Genomic DNA, 25,079 nt, shown 5'->3' with positions numbered 1-25,079 from the left:
CTCAAACTCTCAATTTCAAGTCAAAGTGAGCAAATACCCCAATTTAAAAGCACAATTAGACCTGCAGTTTATTATTTTGTTTAATCCCAGGTGAAAACAATGTGTGGAGGCCATCACAGCCTCTGGGCGAGGTGGAGTTCACACAATTTGGGGACCTCTGCGTAGTTGCAGTTGGTAGAAATATTGCCACTAGAGGGCCCTCTATACAACGATCACAAAGAAAGAGACAGCAAAGGAACACGCGAATAACCTGACGTCACCCGCAGCAGCAGCACGTGTCTGATTACGTCAGCGCGAACAGGAAAAGAACAAAATGGAGGAGTACGCGAGGGAGCCATGGTGAGCCGACAGCCACAAACGACTTATTGTTTTATACATATCAAACAGTTATATATATCTGATAAATGGTCGGATTAATTGTCAGGCTGTTTGATGCTCGAATGATCGTGATATGGCCGGTTTGACGGACGCTATTCAACGCGATGTCCTTCAGTGCAGGCTTCGTGCTGTCAGTCAAGCACATGACCTTGTTCTGCCGGCATCCGTGATCAGTTGATTTTGTTTTTATATTATGTTGACTAATAATATATATTATTTATATTTTTTTGCAATATTAAAAAACCGAATATATATTTTTTCTATTATGACATAGATCAACCGACTAGCAAAAATACGTGAAAACATGAGCACTAAAGAAATCCCATATTTATATTTTTATAAGACTTGTTTTTTTTTTGTCTCGTTTATTGGGAGACATTATGAATACTTCTTCGAGTAGGATTTCCGTTAACAAAAATGAAGTCATTGTAGAGGGGGTCCATGGTAATACCATATTTTTAATGTTTTTAAACCGTGTTTACCTTGTTTTTTGCATGGGTGGTTAGTAGGAGAGATAAACTTTATGTACATTTATCGTTCTCATCATCGTGACTTCTCGTTGTTTCTCAGCCCCTGGAGGATAGTGGACGACTGTGGGGGCGCCTTCACCATGGGGGCTATCGGTGGAGGGATTTTTCAGGCCGTCAAAGGCTTCAGAAACTCTCCTTCTGTGAGTGATGATGATATGCTGATGAAACTGTGATGCTGTATTATTTTAGGTTAACTGCAGTCCTTCTTTGGTCCAATATTAAGATCACATTGTTTTTTTTCCCATCTCTGTAGGGAATGAATCACAGAATGAGGGGTAGCTTGACAGCCATAAGGACCAGAGCTCCACAACTAGGAGGTAATGTAAAGTTCAAAGGTCATCTATCACATGATCACCACATGTGTGCAGAGTGATACACTCTGAAAAACGAAAAAGCTTAGGTTCAGTAAGATTTTTTTTTAATGTTTTTAAAAGTCAAACCAAAGTGGCATGTATTTATACAAAAAATAAAATAAAAACTAATATTGTGAAATATTATTACAATTTTAAAATAATGTTTTATTTGGACCTTACTGTAGTCTTTTAGTGTCACTTGATCCCTCAGAAATCATTTTAATATTCTAATGTAGTGCTCAAAATGTTTTATTTTGGATGAGATCGCCAATGGTGACTATATAAATGTACATGATGACTTAAAAATTAGCGTGAAAAGCCTTTTTTCCTGCTTTTTTGCGATCACATCTTTTTTATGTTGACGTAATAAACCATGCCGATGCGCATCAAAGTTTTAGTGGAAAGTAGACTTTCAAACAGTCCTCATCTCTGCGAACTCCAGCGCTGACGGCACTCTTGCTAAAAGCAGCTCCAGTTGTGTAGCTCGAGAGAGATTGAAAGTGATGGAGACTTGCGAAGTAAAAGTGCAGAAAAGCAGTGTCCATTTTGGCCACAATCTGAACAAACTGCAGCAGGTAAAGCCGTCAGCTGTGAATAACCATTCAGTGTCCATAAGCTCATCAGTCAGCCAGAAAAATAACTATAAAGGGGAGAATATTTCAAAAAATATGCACTATATTGTATATTCATTACATAACCTGTTGACATAAGAAAGAATGCAAGGAGCTAAAGATGTAATTCAACACCTTCTATATGATGACATGCTACTAATAAAGAAAAACAGACTGAAAGTGTACAAGTCATGTGACAACATTTAAATGATGCACCGAAGAGGAGCCCAAACTACACGAAGTGTCCAAGTGATGCTGACATAGTTATGGTCCGTGGTATTGACACAGATTCTGTGTAATAAACAATTCTTTACAAACCGTTCTTTAGGACATCTACAAGATGGATTACAATTGTAATGCTGCAAAAGGAAGGAAGACATAAGCATATGACAGTATGATGAAATGTTAGTGTTAAGAAAAATAAATAAATTAAACTTTTAATTTGGCACCTGTTTTTCTTTCTTATAGAAGCAAATGCCAGAAAGAAAATTGATTTCTTAAAAAAAAAATCTGGCTGACTCCAAACTTAGTGATATTCAGAATTAATTATATATATATATATATATATATATATATATATATATTTATTTATTTACACGTTGTCTGCATCAAATATCTTGGTTTTAGTTTAAAATATATTACGCATTACAAATACTTGTCAAATGTTTGTCATCATTAGGAAGCTTTGCTGTGTGGGGTGGCCTCTTCTCCATGATTGACTGTGGACTGGTGAAGGTGAGGGGCAAAGAAGACCCCTGGAACTCAATCACAAGTGGAGCCATGACAGGAGCCATTTTAGCAGCAAGAAGTAAGTCAAAACCCAAAGAATTGTGGCTAATGATGTGGTCCTGTAAGCGAGTTAACAAATATTAAGTGCATTCTTCTTTTTTTATTCTTTTAAAAAAGAATAACCTATGTTTATGTGTGTGGTATTAATCTTTTGTCTCATCCCAGATGGGCCGGTGGCCATGGTTGGTTCTGCTGCAATGGGAGGTATACTGCTTGCATTAATAGAGGGTGCAGGAATTCTGCTCACAAGGTTTGCCTCATCGCAATTCCCAACTGGTAAGTGTGCAAAGTCATCCTTTGAAACGGAGTAAAACTTTTTAAAAGGGTGGTTGATTATGATTTCAAGTTTTGAACTTTAGTTAGTGTGTAATGTTGTTGTTAGAGCATAAACAACGTCTACAAAGTTACAATGCGCAAAGTCCAATGCGAAGAGAGATATTTTCTTTTAAAGAAATCGCTGTTTAAGGACTAAAAAAGGCTGGTAGGGACTACAACGAGCTTCTTCCTGGGTTTGTGATATCACTAACCCTGATGTTTACATAAGCCCCGCTCCCGGGAACACCCAACTACCTGTAATGGTAAGGGGGCATGGCATTTCCAGACAACATTAACTAGGCATTTAGTGAATCACAAGCACACTAACCAATCAGAGTCCATTGCGTATTTCTGAGGGAGGAGCTTCATAGAACCAGGAACTCAACAGACCGTTATGACGAGAATGGAAACAGCAGTGTAGAATAAAGGTAAAATATGTGAAAATAATCCTTTTTTTTTTTTACCGCAACATGTTATATTGCACCCCATTAACATAATTAAGTTTTCGGAAAAAAAAGCTTATCAACCACCCCTTTATAATGTGAATTTCCAAAATTAATATTTAAATAAAAACAGACAAGCCAACATCATGTTTTCTCTACAGGCCCACAGTTTGCGGAAGAACCTGCTCCCATGCCTGCTTCATCATTCGGAGACTATAGACAGTACCAATGAGAAGCCACTAAACACTCAAGGCCTTTTCTTATTCCATGAACTCATCTAAGACACTGAAGTTACAGTGTGGAACTCATTCATCAACAGAGCATGCCACTTACCACGAATGACTGTGACAAAGGGAATATGAAGGGCAAACACTATTGTTCCTGTCATTGCTTTTGTTTTCAGTATGCCATTTGCTATTCTCAGCTTTGTGTGTCCCCCTCTATTTAAGTCAAAACTCAGTTGTGTGTTTTCATCCACTTATTCTGTGTTTTTATTTTCTTGTTTTGTCATTTTTTGCCAGCACGTTTGCTGAAGCAATAGGTATACTGTTTAACTCATGCTAGGTTTTTGACCTTGAACCCCAATCAATTGGCTGTATAAAGTGTGTGTGTGTGTGTGTGTGTGTGTGTGTGTGTGTGTGTGTGTGTGTGTGTGTGTGTGTGTGTGTGTGTGTGTGTGTGTGTGTGTGTGTGTGTGTGTGTGTGTGTGTGTGTGTGTGTGTGTGTGTGTGTGTGTGTGTGTGTGTGTGTGTGTGTGTGTGTGTGTGTGTGTGTGTGTGTGTGTGTGTGTGTGTGTGTGTGTGTGTGTGTGTGTGTGTGTGTGTGTGTGTGTGTGTGTGTGTGTGTGTGTGTGTGTGTGTGTGTGTGTGTGTGTGTGTGTGTGTGTGTGTGTGTGTGTGTGTGTGTGTGTGTGTGTGTGTGTGTGTGTGTGTGTGTGTGTGTGTGTGTGTGTGTGTGTGTGTGTGTGTGTGTGTGTGTGTGTGTGTGTGTGTGTGTGTGTGTGTGTGTGTGTGTGTGTGTGTGTGTGTGTGTGTGTGAGTGAGTGAGTGAGTGAGTGAGTGAGTGAGTGAGTGAGTGAGTGAGTGAGTGAGTGAGTGAGTGAGTGAGTGAGTGAGTGAGTGAGTGAGTGAGTGAGTGAGTGAGTGAGTGAGTGAGTGAGTGAGTGAGTGAGTGAGTGAGTGAGTGAGTGAGTGAGTGAGTGAGTGAGTGAGTGAGTGAGTGAGTGAGTGAGTGAGTGAGTGAGTGAGTGAGTGAGTGAGTGAGAGAATGTTAATACTATTGTTGTGTGATTGCATAAGAGTTTAATACATGCCTGTGCACTGATTTGTTTGCCTTAGTGTGTAAACTTTCTCATGGGCCTCAATAAGATCGTATATACATATTGGAGATTTTTATTGACTGTTTCATGCCAAACCTTCACTTACAGAATATATTCCTTCACGTTTTACTTTTTGAAGTAGCTATTTATTTTCTAGAAGTAAAACTTTTTCGTGTCAAGATGTTATGCTGTATTGTAAGTATAATTATATAATTTCTCTACAGAAAAAGTTCTGATCACAAAGGATGCATCAGAAAAAAAGGTTCATGAATGGACAGAATTATTAGTCTTATGGGTATATGAGCCAAATTAGGCTGAGAAACCAAGTAAATAAATTAGTTACTGCTGTGGTGGTCTTTGTGTGAAAAACATGAGATGTTATTTGCCACTGAATGTGGTTTTACAGACAAGAATAGCAGAATCTCCATTTCAAAATCAATCTACAAAGTATAACTAAAATGAAAAAGATGAAAGAGTTAAAATCGAGCACAGAAATTTTCAAGTTGATTTAACTTAATGAGTCAGTTTTTTGTGAGAATTTTAAATGTCTGCAGAAAGTTACTTTTGTCAGTTTTTACAAGTACTTTGTCTTAAAAGTAGACTTTCACACAATATTGACAAAAATAATAAGCACTATTTGTTTAATACATGAATCTGTTCGTATGATTCATTGGATGCACTGATCCACTGGAGTCTGTGGCGGATGTCCACTGATATTAAATTAGCAGTGGTCAATGCTCATCGGGCAAAACTCTAAACCATCCTTTTTGAAACAAAAAGATAGTTTCAGGTTTTGGAATAAACAATATTTTTGTTGGTAGCCAATGCTGACGCCAGGCGTTACTTTTACTCTATGCAAAATAATGATTTGGAGTGGTGGGCATTACTTCTATAAACCAGAATACTTATTAACATGAGGAAATTGTGTTGTTAAATGAAATGTTCACAAATATGTTGGATTCAGTGTTTAATCCTTTTCATTCTCTTAGCATGTTGCTGGACAAATGGCATTCTTTCTAGCAGACAAATTTTTTTCTTTGAAGACTGACATAACCTGCTGTTTTCATTGGTTTTCTTGCTTCATGTCATTCAGTATTTTTACTTCAGTGTCTTTTTAGCCTTGCCAGTTGACGTCCCTTTATGGGAAAGTAATTTTCTCTGACCTTTTGCCTCAAGTCACAGGTCCAAGTAGTTTGGCTTGACTTCTGCAATTCCATTTTATGTTCGCTCCAATCCTTCTCATTCAGTAAAAGCATGTCTTCTATAAAAAGCCCTGGCACTTTACCTCACACTGCTTCATCCTGCTTGCATGAAAGTTTGTTTGGAGACAGCAGCATCAGGAGGAAGGTCAAGTTGTGGTGCACACAACTCATTCATAATTTAAGGCAGCAAACATGACTGGTTGCTAATCTACATAGCTCCTAAAAAGTGCTGCGATTATTAATTCAGGGCTTTTGAAGACACTGTGGGAGCGTAGCATTCTTGATTGTATACAAGTGCATTGAGCAAGCTGAAAGACGCCAAAACCTTTCTGTGTTGCTGAAGATGTGGTTTTGTTTGTAATCTGAATGAGGAAGAGAGAATGCATGTGGCATTTTAAATTATAGACGAATACTTAGATAATGACGTGTTACTACAAAAATCTCGTGTCCATCTCTGAACACTGCCAAGTACCAAGTTATCAAAGAGACTTTTAATTAGATGTTTTTCTCACTTGAGGCCCTATGCTTTACCACCAGATACACACTAACTAGCTGCTGTTATTTCCTGATCTGCACAGCATCAGTGTTTGTCTCTTAAATTATTTATTTTATGTATAGATAATTTAGATAAACTTAAAAAAAAAAGTATTTGATTTCAAGTATCTGTATTTATTTTTTCAATTGAAGTGACAGGGAAACATCAGCTGGGTGACAGTTAGATGATAAGAAATGTTCTTTATTGTTTATCATTACCAAACAGTGCATCTTATATTTTGTATATTGGGAATATTATTATTTTAACTAAAAACCAGTTAAACAAATCTAATTTAGTCAACTGTGCCCTGAAGAATCAGCCATATATTTCTTGTTAAATATTGGAGCCTAATAACGATCATAAAATGTCATAACTGTGTCTAATTGTTTTATTGAATACAGTCAAGACTTATTTTCAGAAAGGCTTTTAAACATTGATGCATTTTTGTCCAGTTATAAATAATGAATGGCATAAATCTGCCCTTTTATATTTTCTCCTTGTTTTCGTCATTTTCCTGCTCTGTCCTTCACTTCTTCCTCTGAGAATAACAGATCATTTTTACATATGTGAGGCTTGCAGGCAATTGTCTGGAATAAACGGCATTTCATAAATGTCGTATTAACTATTAATGTGAATAATCAGAGTCTGCCATGTGAACAGTGGCAAGTGGGAAAAAAAAAAGAAGACGGAAAACATTAGACATGACAGCATGATGTACAATAGACATTATCACTGTTGGTGATAATGACCCTCAGATGTTTGGTGGAATGCTGTGCATTTAATGAGGTCTTGGTATACAGAGCACTACTCTAGGCTTCTGTAACACAACTTTTGAAAGTGACTGCATTTTTCGTGTCCCTTTTTTATTAAGCAAATATCAAGGTTACAGCGAAGCATTTAAAATGGAAGTGAATGAGGGCAATTTTTAGAGGCTTTAAAAGCAAAAACTATTATTTATTTTATAACAGTATTTAATTTTTTTTCTGAATTATTTGGGCTGTTCAAATTTGATTTAAAGTTTATGCTGCTCTGTTGTTGTGCATACATGGCAACAAAGTTGTAAGCGTAAATCTTTTCCCAGAAAGAGGATGTATGGTCACCCACAATAACTTAAAAAAAAAATCTAGATATTATAATATTATGTCTTTTACATCTTTTATTATTTTAATTTCCATATGCCCCATTTAATTCCATTTATAATATCGTGTGTCTTTTTTTGCTTTTATAAAGAAAATAATCTGTCATGGTAATTGACATTGTCGATTATGTCTTATATTGAACCCTGGATTATTCCTTTCAATTTAAATTGGATTAACCTTAAATCAGAATGAGTTTACTGCTATTCCATAACTTGCTATATGTCAAGCATTAGGAGGAATGTATGAGTAGCAGTAAATCCGAACGTCACTCAGACCTCTGTTGTCCCTTAATATTTAAGATATCACTATTCTAAAACATTGTAATGGGCAGCACCTTCCCTAGGGTAGTCATGGTGATCACAAGGGCATCAACCGATGGATAGAGATGCTCTTTGAGCTGTCAGGAATAAAAGAGTAGCAGTTTTGAAGAGGCAGTGTGGGGTGATGGAGGAGGGATTCAGGCCTGAACTAAATAAATTGCCTATAAAGAATGGACTGCTTTCAGAGGTAAAGAGGGGTTGGTCTAATTTGCACAAAGTCTTCTCCTTCTAAAACCGGAGCTGACAGCAGACGTTTTTATCATTGAGGAACACACTGCATGGAGAGAAACATTCATTTCAATGTGGAGTCCTTGCCAAGGACAATGGCCCAGCAGGATGGAACATTGCCGTCCTTTTCTGAAAATCAGAGTAAACATCATTCCATCTTATTTATTTGACGAGCAAACAACCGTGCCCACGGGAACTAAACGTGGCTTTTAGATGAAGGCCAGTGATTGTTCAAAATGTAGGTGGAACATTCTTTATCCACAGCTTTTACGTACAAACTTTTTTTAGTTCAGTAAGTTCCAGACAAAAGGTTAAACACATCTACTCTTTTCTTATTATTTCTATATTTCATTTTCTTTCATCCTTCTTCATGGTAAACATCTAATGCTTTTCAAACAGTATTGAAAGACTTCTGTTCCTGTTTATCATTAATTTGGTCCAACTTGCCTGTTTAAAATATAATAAAACCCTATTATGAAAGCAAATAAATTGTTTTATTTTATGATATATTTTAGAATCAAATATTTATTTATTAATTAACCATTTCTTTATATTATGTAAACATGTATTTTATTATAAAATTTTATATTTTATTATAAGATAATATTCCAAAAGTCTCTATTTTAGAGATGTAATATATACAGTACAGACCAAAAGTTTGGACACACCTTCTCATTCAAAGAGTTTTCTTTATTTTCATGATTATGAAAATTGTAGATTCACACTGAAGGCATCAAAACTATGAATTAACACATGTGGAATTATATATGGAATTATATAAATAACAGAAAAGTGTGAAACAACTGAAAATATGTAATATTCTTGGTTCTTCAAAGTAGCCACCTTTTGTTTTGATTACTGCTTTGCACACTCTTGGCATTCTCTTGATGAGCTTCAAGAGGTAGTCACCTGAAATCCCCGAGAGATGCTAAGCACTTGTTGGCCCTTTTGCCTTCTGTCTGCGGTCCAGCTCACCCCTAAACCATCTCGATTGGGTTCAGGTCCGGTGACTGTGGAGGCCAGGTCATCTCTCTCCTTCTTTGTCAAATAGCCCTTGATGCCTTCAGTGTGACTCTACAATTTTCAGAGTCATGAAAATAAAGAAAACTCTTTGAATGAGAAGGTGTGTCCAAACTTTTGGCCTTTACTGTATATATATATATATATATATATATATATATATATATATATATATATATATATATATATTCTATTTTTAAGACATAATATCAAAATTAAACATCTCCATGCTGTGACTAGCCAAAATTTCACAGCATCTGAATCCAGACATCTCATAACTCCTGGGAGAACTAACACATTAAAAAGGCATGTTTTTCCATTCAGTGATGAGTGTGTGTGTGCGTGCGCATGCACGTCATCTCCGTTTTAGACCATGTCCCAGCAGCTCATCTCACTAACTTTTGTGTCACTTTCTTTATTAAATCTGTGATCAGAAGTGACCAATTCAATCACCTGCAAGGCAGTTAAGCTTGGACACTAAAATCACATGCATTAAGTGAAACCAATCTAAATATGCTTTTCTGATCAAAATATTTTTAATATTTTACACACTGATGTCATGTATCATGGGCGCTTGATCACAATGCAGACCTAGCAATAAACATATAATTTGATATGAATCAAATGTCATTAAGTTCGTTTTTTATGTAAATTTCCCTACAATACAGACAGAAAACATTAGCTGTTTGACTGGAATAGTTTTATTTTCATTAGAAATGCTGCCTGCAGCCCCTGAGATACAGTATGCGTGGACGAGGGTGCATGAGTAATTAGATGTCCTCTTCCTCTGATCGTTTGTGCCTCTGTGCAAATAAATAACTTGCGAATGCAAATAAACAGAGGCATCCATCATGAGAGCGTCCCAAAGACAGTGACTGATTTCTGTGCAGGGCTCCTAAGGGAACAGAATACGTGACACTGACACTTTTACTCTGAGAAATAGCTGGCAGTGAAACAACATGCACATGGTTGACATTATCCCTGAGATGTGAGAGATGTCTGCACTGAACTGGTAAACAGGTAAGTGTGTAGTCACATGACACTATATTAATTAACAACATGATCATATTTGTTTCTTTAAAAAAGAAAAAGGTGTTCTTATTGATATGTGCTTAAATATCGAGGTTGCAGCAAAGGGACAATGTGTTTTTTCTTATTGTGTGCTGAAGTCACAATGCTGGATAGTTTCTAAGGTGTTCTTATTTTTTCTTTTGCACATATTATGCAGATGGAAGAACATTCTTAGACATTATGGGTCAGGGGTGCCCCTGTTATAGGTGGGTGCTAGGGTGTTCTGGGTGTTGCTATACAGCTGGGGTGGCCAGCGTCGGACCTGGAGATTCACAGTACTGCAGAGTTTCGCTCCAACCCTAATCAAACACACCTGGCCAAGCTAATCAAGGTCACTAGAAGCTACAGGCAGGTGAGTTTTTATCAAGGATGGAGCATAACTCTGCAAAACTGGTAGTAGCTCTCCTGGACCGACACCACTGCTACAGAGTGTTATAGTCAGGTCAGGAAGTAAAAAGTATTAATAGCAGTAATAAAAAAAAAAAAAAATCTTGTTCAACATTACATATGATTCTGAAAAAATAAATAAATAAATAAATAAACCCACCAAAAAAAGATTTGCGATAAGCAATCACACATGAGCTTTTTGGCACCTACCCAACTCCATGAAGCACTATGGCCTAAAACTACTTAAATGTGTATGTATAATATTAATATTTTGCAAGATATGTAATATGTATGTGTGTGTGTGTGTGTGTATATATATATATATATATATATATATATATACATATATAGATATAATATAGATATAGATATAGATAATATATATACATAAAATGACATTTACTCAACCTGAGTTTCAATTTTTGATCACCTATCCCTTTAAGTACATTGACTGTACCTTTGTGTTTTATCCCATTTTCAAATACTTCTTTGATTCAAATCAATGTTTGTAAATTATAAACAAAGACTTAAAAAAAAATCCCTGTTGGAAAAATATCTAAACCAAGGCCAACGAAAAAAGTGTCAAGGCACTGTTGCAGACAAGTGGTTATTACTGTTTCAAGTCGAAAGTCTCACACATTACGGCCCCTTCATTGCAATTTCCCAAGAGTTTTTCAATTGTTTCAATTATCCAAAATGTGAAATTATAAAAGTAACAGAACATATGTCCTCAATAAGTCACGTAATAATACTGTTAATAAATATAATATATATATATATATATATATATATATATATATATATATATATATATATATATATATATATATATATATAACAAAATGTTTGGAATATAATTTAATGCTTACTTAATTATTCAAGCCACACCCATTCCAATGTAGCCACACCTCTTCTGTAAGCACTTACCCAAAACACTTTCTATAAATTAACTCAACTTTTCTTCTTTTTTTAACTTCAGAATGTACTCTATTTACTCTGTTTTACTTGATTTTAACCCAGCAATAGTGCAAATTGTTGACTCCTGTATGGAAAAATAAACTTTGGATGAAAAGTAATTTTAGTAAATAAAATTAATTTTAATTCAATTTAAATATTTATTTATTTAAATAAATGTACATTTTTGTATCATTTATGTATTTAAATAATATATTTTTTCATCCCTCTCAGTTCATCTGTATGCATCTAATTGTGAGCCAATTTTTTTTTTTTTTTTTTTGGCTGTTGTTTTATGGAGCACTTTGCAGTTTGTTTGTGCCCCTGTTAACAGCTCTCTGCTCTCCAGTGCTTCTGATAGTTGCCAGCCCAATAAATACTGTCTCTGTACCCGGCGATCCAGTCCCCTGCCCTCCTGCTCTAAGATTGATCCCTTATCCCCACCCCTTCTTTTCTCTCGTCGCTGCCAGACCCGCAGCTTTAGAACCCATGTGAATAGGTGAAACTCCGAAGCTCCAACAGATGGCCAGAGCTGCCCTGATTCAGTCACACTGTTGCCAGATGAATACCAGCTCAGAGAGCCCAGAAAGAGAGGAAAAAGGAGTTTGAGGAGAGCAAGAGAGAGAGAGGCGAGTGATAGAGTTTCCCCCATGTGTGTGGGAGAATAAGGGGAAACAGGGACATGTTAATATGCATGAGGGGAAGAGGAACCGTGTGAGAGAGGGAAAGAGAGACCACAAGAGAGGGGAGTGGACAATATTGAATTGTAGATTGAGGGACTTCTTTCCCTCCCGCCCTCTTTTATTTATCTGCTATGGAACCACGCCTCTTTCCTTACACCTCTCCATATGTCTATTTCGGGGTTATGAGAGAGCCCACTTGTACGGCTTGCAGAGGGGGAGTCCAGTCAGAGGTGGTCTGGCGAAGACCGAACAGGTGACGGATCATCGTATCCCTGTCTTTAACGCCTCCTGTAGCTGCACTTTTCTTCAGGAAGGATTCAGAGGTGGGCATCAGTGAGGTATGTGCCTTTATCTCCAGTTATCGCTTTGCACCACTACCTCTGTCAGACTGATAAGAGTAATGAATGTACAGATATGTTCCTCCATTGTTAAACAAGATTATAATTTTCCAAGCCTTCCAGATTATAATAAGACAAAAATCTGCAATTCACTGTATATCTGAAATTACTTACTTACTGATATTTTGTATGAATTTTTATTGAATGCTAAAATGCCTAAATTGATCTTAAAATCATTGTCATTGAGAGATTCAGATAGTTGCCTGTTGTGATTCTTGGATTTCTTTCCATTTATTAAACCTTTTTAGGGTTGTTTTCTCTAATCTTCTCTGACTCTATATGTTGGTCTCTCGATAGTTCTTAGTTTTTCATATTTCAAACATTTGTCCCTCATACCCGTAGTCTGATTGAACTGGTGCTTACGAGGTTTGTGTGTGATTTTTTTGGCCCTTTTAAAGACTTTAACAAGAGACTGTCGGTACCCCTTTAAAATGCTACATGATTCATATTGCATTTTTGTTGGTGAAGAACTGCTCTCTGGGTCAAGCAGGTCTCTGGGAACAAGTGATGTTTGTAGTGCTAGGGATTCACTGGGAAATATATGCCTCAGTGAGCGTGCTCTTGTGTTTGTTGTGTGAGGCTATGAGTTAATGACAAAGGTGATGGGGGCTGAGAGATCTGTGCTTTAGTCATTCATTATTTAATGTGCACTCTGTCTCTGCTCAGCCCCATAACAACTGGCCTCCTTTTCCTCTCCTGCTGTCTGAACCAGAACTGTGGACCAGGTCCTGTGACTTCTAGGGCATCAAACCCATGCAAATGAGTTCACATGGTCAGTTTCACATATTTGCTTCTTTGATTAGTGACCTAGAAATATTGCAGTAATAAAAATAAATAAATAAATAAGATTACATTATAATTATTTAGAATCATTTTGGACCCCTTACACAAAGCATATTCCTACATTTTTCAAAGATTTTACAAAGCAGATCAGAAGTAACTTCAGAGCTGAGGGAAACTCATTGGCTCATTGGGGAGTCTGGAACCTCTGTCTGAAAACACAAAAAAAGGAATTTGATCTCAATTTTCCAATTCCTGAGTGGGAGCTTTTTAGGGTTAATTTGCATGTGTCCATCCCAACCTCAATAGGGTTCTCATTTGTTGTGATGATTTTATCCAATTTAAAGTTAGAAACCTTCTATTATCATGAAGACCCACTCTTAGCCAAATCCCTAACCTAACCATGATTGTATTGTTATTGGAAAAATCTATTAAAGTTATGTTTGCATATGATCCAAGTAACACAGTATCATATGATTTCACCAGCAGCTGTCATGAGTGTGTTAGCAAAGGATGAGCTTTTAATCAACAGATTTGAAAACTGATACTGTTCAGTAGAAATCATTTCCTTTTTATAAGGTTAAATCATCAAATTTCTAAGACGTCGAGTTTTATTGGCACTTTTTACATCTAGTGCAAGTACAAAATTTAATACTTAAAGGGAAAGTTCTCCCAAAAATAAAAATTATGTCATTAATGTCTCACGCTCATGTCGTTCCAAACCCGTAAGACCTCCGTTCATCTTCGGAACACAGTTTAAGATATTTTAGATTTAGTATGAGAGCTTTTTATCTCTCCTTTGAAACTGTGTGTACGGTATACTGTCCATGTCCAGAAAGGTAATAAAAACATCTTCAAAGTAGTCCATGTGACATCAGAGGGTCAGTTAGAATTTGTTGAAGCATGGAAAATACATTTTGGTCCAAAAATAACAAAAACTACGACTTTATTCAGGATTGTCTTCTCTTCCGTGTCTTTTGTGGAAGAGAAGACAATGCTGAATAAAGTCGTAGTTTTTGTTATTTTTGGACCAAAATGTATTAAAAAAAATTCTAACTGACCCTCTGATGTCACATGGACTACTTTGATGATGTTTTTATTACGTTTCTGGACATTGACAGTATACTGTACACACAGCTTCAATGGAGGGACTGAGAGCTCTCGGACTAAATCTAAAATATCTTAAACTGTTTTCCTAAGATGAACGGAGGTCTTACGGGTTTGGAACGACATGAGGGTGAGTTATTAATGACATAATTTTAATTTTTGAGTGAACTATCCCTTTAACTGCAAACTGTGTTTGAGAACGGAGTTATATGTTGTGGTCAAATGAGCTCAGTAAATCAATAAGTGAAAGATTTAAATAAAATGATGGTAAGCAGTGAACAACACTACACACATATTATTTATCCAGTAGTATATTACATATTATCCAAAGATTTGATATGATGTGTAAAAAATATATATAATTTTGTCATCATTTTTCTCAACATATCTCATGAAAAACCATCCACCACACCCCAAAATATCCAATTGATTTGATTTTTTTATTTTTTTAATCAAAGAGTCACATTAGCCAAATCCGAACCAGCCCAGAGCGTGTCTATGTGAGACACAACATCTCATTTTCATGAGCTGCTGAGAGCAAAACAAAGCCTGATATGAATCTAAAGTATAATTTGAGCCTAGTGCTCGCTGTCTTAAATGTTAATGCTGACTGGAAGTCTCTGATGAATGATGTGGAGTACAGCACCTCTGGCGGTGCCCTCTGAGGCAGAGAGTGATGTGCATGCATTATTACAGAGCTGTGCCAAGATACGGCAGGTGTTCAGCCAGGATCTCTAATTACATCCAGCCAAGGATATAGAGAGCATCAATCTTAGATCAGAATCAGAATTTGTAATCAAAAAGTTTTTTTTATTTATTATTATTTTAGTCAAAATAAAATATGTGTTTACCTCACTAATCAGATAACTCGTGAATGTTTTCAATTGCTTTCTGAATGACAATATGGCATTGCTATAGGAATACCTGTCTCATTACTCATCACTCAGACTCCTCCCACTGTAGACCTCTCCCATCAGCCATGAACATTCAGTGTTAAAATCAATTTCTCATCTTATATAACATAAACATCTGTCACAACAACAGTAACTGGCTCATTGGTGCTCAGATGGAATTAGTATATTGTACATGAATGTAGGAGTTTAGGGTTCGGGCACCCTTGTAGATTTACATTGAAAGAGAGCGTTTACCCCAAAAGTTGATTCAAACCTGTATGTATTTCTTTTTCTTCAGATAACAAAAGATGTTGTGAAGAATGTTCCAGTTGTTTTTGTCCATGAATTGGACGTCACTCGGGTTTAGAAGAACATTGGACCCCACTGACTTTCAATTTATGGACAAATAAACTATCCAAACTATTATTCTAAAAGTCAAGTATCATCACAAATAAGAACATTGTGATCAACAAGCTAGTACGCCTACTCAAAAATGATGTAGGATCTACATTTAAACAGTTTGCTCTCAGAAATTGCTAGTAAATTTTACAATTACAAAGAAATGTCAGGTAACACATTGAATTAAACAAAACATTTTGAAGTAGAAAAATTGAAAAAGTATTGTAAATTTTATTGTAAAACTAATAATCCTAATAAAACTAATAATTTTTTAACTTGGTTTTAGATGGAATAGGAAAGCAGTGGAGGAAAATAGCAGCGGTGTGATGTGGAAGTACTTGGGAAGGTTCCATATGGGGCTCCAGCATTCGGGCTAAGATGCAGAGGATTGATAACATACCCTGGGAGACATTTGTGACAGTCATTGGGATTTATGGTGAACTGCACAAGAAAGGAAATTACATTGATCCTAAAGTGATCTGAAGTACTTATAGCCATACAGAGAGTCTCTATAAGAGTGATGCTATGGAAATTCATTGAGTACTGTTTTTAAAACATTCTTCATATACTCTTCATGTAAAGATGTGTCTTTTTGACCATTTTTAAAATATCATTTATTTTCCTTATTCTTGACGTTCTCCTCAGTCACTCTCCCTCAGGGTTCACCCAACTGAGTTTTATAGGGTCTCGCTCAGACCTCAGCTCACATCTACCCATTACTCTCTCTGGCTATCTCTCACATGGCGTATCTATCTCTCACTCCCTCAGGAGCTCAGCAGGCTTTGTGGCTGCCTATTAACTTTTATGGAATTATTTATTTCTGAAATTGGATTTTCTCAACTCACTAAAGAAAGGAGATTAGCTGGCTACTCTTACATGCACCAGAGTTTTTCTGGCCCGAAACTTACCTTGAATGTTTAAATGAGGACAATTAGTTTAGATGGCAAGTTTACCTGTCTCTTTCCAGAAGTTTTTTTTTATTCTCTGGTAGAAATCAAATCACATTAGCCTGTGGTATCTGTAAATTTAGATCAATGCTTGGAGATAAAAAAAAAAACTGCTTCTGTCTATAACTGTTGGTGCAAGCTAAATTAAAGTGATTATATTTTGAATATGGATACTTTTCGTATAAAAATGCATCAATTTGCTACAGGAGGCCTTTGTTCACCCTCCGGAGACATGTGAGACACTTTTTTTATTTTATTTTATGGATGGGCACTTTTTATTTAACTTCTTTTGGAATGAAGCAATGCACACCTGCTGACAGCAATGATAGAGCTTGAAAGATCAAAGATAACTTTTAATATAACTCTGACTGGATATGTATGAAAGAATAAAGTCATATACACATATGCCTCGGGGGTGAGTAAAATGCAGCCTAATTTTAATTTTTGTGTGAACCCTTTAAGTATGAATCATGGTTAATGGCATCTTTGAAAAGACAGAGATGCATATCTGAGGGAAACATGTTGAAATGAGCCATATTGGATGACTTGGATAACAACTGACATGCCTATGGGTGTTTTTTTTTTTTCAAAGTAAGAGTCTGTCCCAGACACCGATGTAAAACATTCAAGTTTAAAGTTAAATCATCGGCTCAATGGTTCAGGAATGTACATTTTATATAAAGCTTATGTTATTAATTGTATTGCAATCAGTTATTAATCTACCTACTCTGAAATATAGCAGACAGTGAATAATGTCCTATATGTACTTGTGTAAGAAAGTGCTTAATATTTAGACTTGCATCCTCCTGTCTCCATAGAGTTACTTTCACTATAATTGGTTGTGGGTGGCAGCGTGGTTAAGCCTGATTTGGGACTGGATTGTTGCCTGGTTTCTGCATAGCTCCAGAACAGAAATAGAACGGCACCTATTAGTTTTTATCTTGCCATGTATCCTGTAACGAGTTGAACAAACAGCCCATTACACAGTTAGCTTTGCACTGTTAGCTGTTCACAGCCCTCATAAGAATACACATTCAGATCTCCCAATCACCTCATTTTGAGTACTCATTTAAGACAGAGGGACATAGGGATGATCAGTGGCTCAGGATCCTGTGATCCCATGTCTTCACGACAGTGTGAAGTAAGAGACCTGGCCTCTTGACATAATCAAGACCAAAGCAAATACTAATGCTGTATACATAATTACAACAGCATCTGTAGTGTTGAACTTGAGGTGGAGCATTGACAGATCACACCCTAGAGGTTTAGCGCAATGTTAATGAATTGTAAGAATCAACGTAGCTGTCCATCAGCAGATTTGGATTTCATGCTTGGATTACGGTTTGTGTACTATAGGTGCTTTTGCTTGGTGATATTACAGGAAGCAGATATTCAGTCATTCTGTCTGAGGCATGATTGCATACTTCAAAAGAAAGTGTGTATATGTCACCTCTCATCCCCTTTCAGGCTCTTTTTTTAAATTGACTTCAGAGCAGCAAGATAAAACAGATACTGCCACCTGGAAAAAAAGGAAGAACTTTTTATTAAAACATTTTTTTTGTAAAATACACAAGCCTTTCAAGTTTCTCATTCATGCACATTGTGTAAAATCCTAAGTCTCATTTACTACTCATTTACTTAATATGCAAAAACATTTTCCTTCGGTTCTGTCCTGCCAACTCATTTAGAAGAATACATAATATTAAACAAGATAACACTATAAAACCTTCAAATTAATTACAGTTATGCAATCGTTACTTTGTTTACCATGGGACAGTTTTCTACAACATGCTGTGACTGACAACAAAACCATAAAATACACCAAGTTCAAGCGTTTTGCAAGCTTCGTTAAATACGAAGCAGTTTTACTCAAGATGCCCTTAAAGTAGATACAAAAAGATTATTATAACCAATGTCCATCACAAATGCGGAATGAAATCTAAACATTTTTTATTTTTATTCTTTTCACTAACATTTATGCAAAAAAAATAAAATAAAAAAAATAACTGTCAACAATAAAAACAGCTTTCTTCTTAAAAGTCCGTAGATATCGTCATTATTTATTATGACTGTTATGGTCTGTTATACATGGTCTCCAACAAGCAGAAGTGATGAGACCTGTTTTCCGGGTTTGGTCAGGTGACCTAAATATAATATTTTCAGTTATTAACAACTTAAAACTCTGCTCTGCGCCTCATACAAAGATATTGTATACTGACCGATACATTTGAATAGAAGTGTATTAAAAACCCTGATCTATGAAAACCAGGGAGATCCCCCTGCAATCTAATTAGGAGTCAGACATTAAAACAGTGAGCTGTGTGCTGGGATAATTGATTCTTTCCACTCTGTGCACACAAAGCAACTAGACAGCAGGAGATACCCAGTTTTGTCAACATTGGGCGATGTGCCTGCTTTTTAAAAAAGGCACCCCAATGAAGCTACATAGATTGTGCCAACGGACATCCCACACACAAAAGTACACCACATGCATCCCAGTGTGTATGGGCATGACTGAAAAACCTCTGGTTTGTATGAGTGGGTATAGCCTGGCAGGTCAGTGGGAAATCATATGCGCTTTGTCTCACCACACTTTTTGGCTGTCATCAGAGGAACAGTCTAACTGTCTCTCTTTCTCTTCTGGCAAAATTGCATAAACCTTGATAATTACCCTCTTCCTTTGAGAGTTATCAAATTGAACTACTCTCCCGCTGCTTTGCTAATTACTTTGATAGGTTTAGATAGACATTAGCAACAGGGGGATATGACAGAAGTGAATTATTCCCCTTACCTTTCTTTGATTTTAAAATTCAATCTAATTTCATGTGTATGCTCTGTTTTAAGCCTGCTTTATTTATGGTATCATCCATGTTGGAAACAGGACTGCAGAACATATCAGCTCATGAGCGTTCAGGGTGATTAAATGATTGAGTTGTAACACCTTTATTGATGTCCATTCACCGTAATGTTGAAGCCAAGACTGTGTGTCGGCAGAGTCATTCACTAGTACAATTTACGGCCAGTTTTATAGAGGTTGGGTCAGGCTCTCATCAAGCACTTTTAGCTTTGTGTAGCCCTTTCCTCCCTCAAGCAGATTCTATGCGAACCTCTCAATCAGTGGTGGTAACCAACTCCGCTGGTCTGTTTGTGAATGTAACAACCATTGTAATTGGCAGGGAAGTAAATGGAGGGGAAAAGCAGTGGAAATTGTGGGAATGGTAATAGTCTTTTTTATGGATTACAGATTACGATCATCAAAGGGGCAGCTGAGAGGGTCCAGTATCGCCACAGGATAAAAGACGCATACATTGGCCCCAATGACAGCGTCATTAACGAAATGAGCTTTAGTGATGCCTCATAAATGGCCAGTTAACAAATGGAGGGGAAAAGTGGCTATTGTAACCAGATGCCACCATATAATGATTAGGTAATGTATTAGCTACATGTATATACAGTATGTGGGAACTGTGTGATACTACCTTGGCAAACTGCATATTTTGTTTCTAACCAAGTTCCATTTTCATTCACTTGCAGATGTGTTTTTTGTTTGTTTGTTTGTTTGTTTTCATTGCATTAAAGGTGTACATTTTATGCATTCAGTGATATTCTCTGAAAGTGAACTTGATATTGCTAGTGCCATGTTCTGTTGATATACTTTTCAAACAACAGGGGTACTATGTTTTATATTTTTTGGCCTGCATGCCATGTCGTTGATTCTTGTGAATTGGCATTAGATGGGGTTTTAGGGTCCAAGGAATGGTGACATCAAGAAGATACTTTAAACAGCTGTGAAAGCAGGTAACTTTATTGCTACCTTGACAAGCTTTATGCATATTGCTGACAAGCTGTTAATTCTCATGTCTGATCTGTGGCTTAACAGTTAGAGCTATTGGAATGACTGGAAATAATGGCACAGCAGGCCTTTATTCTCTGATCAAAGATACCATCCATCCATCCATCATCTTCCGCTTAATCTGGGGCCGGGTCGCGGGGGCAACAGTCTAAGCAGAGACGCCCAGACTTCCCTCTCCCTAGCCACTTCTTCCAGCTCTTCCGGGGGGACCCCGAGGCGTTCCCAGGCCAGCCGGGAGACATAGTCCCTCCAGCGTGTCCTAGGTCTTCCCCGGGGCCTCCTCCCGGTGAGACGTGCCTGGAACACCTCCCTGGGAAGGCGTCCAGGTGGCATCCGAAATAGATGCCCGAGCCACCTCAACTGGCTCCTCTCGATGTGGAGGAGCAACGGCTCTACTCTGAGCTCCTCCCGAGTGACCGAGCTTCTCACCCTATCTCTAAGGGAGCGCCCAGCCACCCGACGGAGAAAGCTCATTTCGGCCGCCTGTATCCGGGATCTTGTCCTTTCGGTCATGACCCACAGCTCATGACCATAGGTGAGAGTAGGAACGTACATTGACCGGTAAATCGAGAGCTTTGCATTACAGATCAGCTCCTTCTTCACCACGACAGACCGGTACAGCGACCGCATTACTGCAGAAGCTGTACCGATCCGTCTGTCAATCTCACGTTCCATCCTTCCCTCACTCGTGAACAAGACCCCAAGATACCTGAACTCCTCCACTTGAGGCAGGAACTCTCCAACAACCTGAAGTGGGCAATCCACCCTTTTCCGACTGAGAACCATGGCCTCGGACTTGGAGGTGCTGATTCTCATCCCAACCGCTTCACACTCGGCTGCAAACCGTCCCAGTGCACGCTGAAGGTCCTGGTCTGAGGAGGCCAACACGACAACATCATCTGCAAAAAGCAGCGACAAAATCGCATGGTCCCCAAACCGGACACTCTCTGGCCCTTGGCTGCGCCTAGAAATTCTGTCCATAAAAATTATGAACAGAACCGGTGACAAAGGGCAGCCCTGCCGGAGTCCAACATGCACTGGGAACAGGTCTGACTTACTGCCGGCAATGCGAACCAAGCTCTTGCTCCGGTCGTATAGGGACCGAACAGCCTTAAGCAGGGGGCCGCCGACCCCATACTCCCAGAGCACCCTCTACAGGATGTTGCGAGGAACACGGTCGAATGCCTTCTCCAAATCCACAAAACACATGTGGACTGGTTGGGCAAACTCCCATGAACCCTCCAGCACCCTGGAAAGGGTATAGAGCTGGTCCAGTGTTCCACGACTGGGACGAAAACCACACTGTTCCTCCTGAATCTGAGGTTCCACTATCGGCCGAATTCTCTGATCAAAGATACATTTATTTATTTAGTAAAAAGGGGCAGCTGTGGCCTAATGGTTAGAGAGTTGGACCTGTAACCTGAAGGTTGCAGGTTTGAGTCTCGGTGCTGGCAGGAGTTGTAGGTGGGAGGGAATGAGTGAACAGCGCTCTCTTCCACCCTCAATACCCATGGCTGAAGTGCCCTTGAGCAAGGCACTGAACCCCCGGGTGCTGGATATATAGCTGCTGACTGCTCTGGGGGTGTGTTCACTTCTCACTGCTGTGTTTGTGCACTTGGATGGGTTAAATGCAGAGCACCAATTCTGAGTATGGGTTTCCACACTTGGCAAAAGTCATGACTTTAGTTGTTGCTGATTCTAAAGGTAAATTGGTGGATTTAAATATGGTAAAATGTGTTATGAGCTAATAATAGTCCTATTGGTGGATGAAGGCATTATCAAATTAACATAAATTCTTAAGAAACCAATACAAAGCAGACACATTTCTAGAATTATATGATTGACAGGAGGTTCAATTCTGAGGAAATCATGGGTTGTTAGAGGTTGTTGATGATTAAAGATATGCATGCACAATTAGAAGACAATGTAATGGAAATGAGACTGAACAAGTTTCACCTGCTGTTTCAGCAGTTTGGCACTTGTGTGTGTTAGTGGGTGGATTTATTTCTGTTAAATGTGTTTGTTTATGGTTATGTGAGTGTGATAAACTGCTTTTGATATGGATTACACATTATGTCCAAATTCGGCAAGACTGAAACGAATGATAATGAACTGTCCAGGAATACATCTTTAGTACTTAGTACTTACTAATAGTAAATATGAAAATAGAGAAATACTGAAAAAAAAGAAAGAGAGATGTATAATGTTTTAGCTGTGGTATTCCCTGGTATGCCAGCGGAGACATTGATTATGCCTTGGTTGTGCCCAAAATAGAGCATGATTAATGACATTTGTTTACACATCTGAATTTTAAAAACATATAAATACAGTACAAGTAAAATGTGATAAAAAAATAATAATCTAGTTAAAAATTGTTCAATTAATTTTATTTCACTTTTAGTGCTATTTAGTAGCTACTAAAACTTGTTTTGATGTGTTCTTTTACTGTTAATGAAAAGTTAACTTATTAATCCCTTACAGTATCCAAAACATGTCAAGGTCCACAAAACTGTTTCATGGCTAATTAACTGTTTCTTTTCCTGTATAGACAATCAGAGCCATTTATATCTGAATAGCTGAGTTCTTATATATGAAGACTCGGGTCCGTGTGCTGGGAATCGGACCTTGTCTAATTCCTCTTTTCAAGTTCCCATCCATTCCTGCTGTTCTTAAAGCCCTTGTGTGTTTTTGGCAACGAGGCCTGTAACATAGATTTTGGAGGGGCTACCACTAAGCCTGCTTATCTAACCACAAAGAAAAGGAAGGGGGGAGGTAGAAGAGGATTCGGATGAGGAAAGTCAGAAAAGGAAAACGTCAGCCAGCCGCACATCCCCAGGTACAATCTCCAACGAAGATGAGAAAATCCCTACAGTGGCCACACTGACAGTGGGAAGCCCATGTGAATTACTGCTAATGCTTCCAGAAGAAATCAGATTTGCTGAAACATTAGCCACATTTCAATCCAGACACAAAACTCATCTGTTTAGCTGTGCATTTATTGAATGAGCACTTGCTGCGTCCAAGCTGATGCACTGTATTTTATGTATAATCATTTTAATAATCTTAAAGGGGGGGTGAAATGCTATTTCATGCATACTGAGTTTTTTACACTGTTAAAGAGTTGGATTCCCATGCTAAACATGGACAAAGGTTAAAAAATTAATTTGTACGTTTGAACGTACGTTTGTTCCAAAAAATACTCCTTCCGGTTTGTCACAAGTTTCAGAAAGTTTTTTTCGAGTATGGCTCTGTGTGACGTTAGATGGAGCGGAATTTCCTTATATGGGTCCTGAGGGCACTTCTCCCGGAAGAGCGCGCTCCCGTATAGCAGAGCACTGAGAGCACAACAGACTTCACTGATCAGAGGGAGAGCGTCGCGAAATGTCACAAAAGAAGTGTGTTTTTGGTTGCCAGGGCAAGACAACCCTGCACAGATTACCAAAAAAAAAAAACAGCATTAAGGGACCAGTGAATGGAGTTTATTTTTACAGAGCATCAACGGAGTTGTGCAAGTGTTTGTGTTTGTTACCCTGCATTTCGAAGATGCTTGTTTTACAAACAAGGCCCAGTTTAACGCCGGGTTTGCGTATCGTTTATTATATAAGGATAATGCAGTCCCAACGAAAAAGGGTCACGATCGTGTGTTGGAACCGCATGCGGTGAGTAAAACTGCTTCAAATATCTCTGTGTTGTTAACTTAGCTATTGGTGCGTAAGCACATCAAGTAAACAACATGCCATGTTGTCATCAAACTGCACTTCCACATGTACAGCTTAAAAAAAAAAAAAAAAAAAGACGACATAAAGTGGAACTTAGTCATTTTCCAAAACCGCTAAGCAAATATATACGGTTTTAGTATATACCACATAGAGACGTCGTTGCTGATGCTGCTCTTGTTAAATTTCAGCCTCTGGATCTGTGTCACAGCTTCCAAACGCTCTCAACGCAAAAGCCTACTGGCGCTCTTGATTCTTTAGCTCCGCCCACACGTCACGCCTCCAGCCGGTCGTGGTTTTCCGGGAAAAATCAGTACAGACTATCTTTCTCTTATGAATATAATAAAACTTAAGACTTTTTGGAGTTATGAAGGATGCGGTACTACTCTATTGGTACTCAAGATTAACGGGATGTTGAGTGAAAACGAGCATTTCACCCCCCCTTTAAGATTTTAAATTCATTTTAAAATAATTTTTTTTAAGTTTTTAATTTATAATTATTTTACTTCCTTTTATAGTAAGCACTCTGAATTACAATTGTGTATGAAATGTGCAATATAAATAAACTTGCCTTGCCAAACGTTCATGTGCAGGAATCCACAGGGGTCAGAGGCATTAGATGTGATAATTACGCTTTCTGCTGTGAGCTGGAAGTGCTCTTTTGTGAGAGCAATATTGAAGCTAGTGTTACCGAATGGATGCACTCAGGG

General features: G+C 37.8%; 2 protein-coding genes across 2 annotated transcripts in view; both read left to right on the top strand.

Moving 5' to 3' along the window:
• Positions 1-223: 223 nt before the first annotated feature.
• Positions 224-4,028, top strand: timm17a (translocase of inner mitochondrial membrane 17 homolog A (yeast)). The gene is made up of 6 exons (XM_026221216.1): positions 224-339; positions 949-1,048; positions 1,162-1,225; positions 2,552-2,680; positions 2,827-2,937; positions 3,581-4,028. Exons 1-6 carry the CDS (start codon positions 314-316, stop codon positions 3,649-3,651), a joined length of 501 nt encoding a protein of 166 aa, XP_026077001.1. The 5' UTR covers positions 224-313; the 3' UTR covers positions 3,652-4,028.
• Positions 4,029-12,192: 8,164 nt separating this feature from the next.
• Positions 12,193-25,079, top strand: part of LOC113055181 (extracellular sulfatase Sulf-2) — a 36,159-nt gene continuing 23,272 nt past the window's right edge. Inside the window, exon 1 of the mRNA XM_026221213.1 lies at positions 12,193-12,614. The gene's annotated coding sequence lies outside the window, so the exon portion shown is untranslated. The remainder of the gene's footprint in view (positions 12,615-25,079) is intronic.

This window comes from Carassius auratus, chromosome 36, assembly GCF_003368295.1.
Source record: "Carassius auratus strain Wakin chromosome 36, ASM336829v1, whole genome shotgun sequence".
Taxonomy (NCBI): domain Eukaryota; kingdom Metazoa; phylum Chordata; class Actinopteri; order Cypriniformes; family Cyprinidae; genus Carassius; species Carassius auratus.
Note: the sequence above shows the minus strand (reverse complement) of the source record. Positions and strands in the feature narration are given on the sequence as shown.

Coding starts and splice junctions, on each gene's coding strand:
- timm17a (XM_026221216.1), top strand. CDS start 314: ATGGAGGAGTACGCGAGGGAGCCATG. Junction 340..948: donor GAGTACGCGAGGGAGCCATG/GTGAGCCGACAG, acceptor GTTGTTTCTCAG/CCCCTGGAGGATAGTGGACG. Junction 1,226..2,551: donor CAGAGCTCCACAACTAGGAG/GTAATGTAAAGT, acceptor TGTCATCATTAG/GAAGCTTTGCTGTGTGGGGT.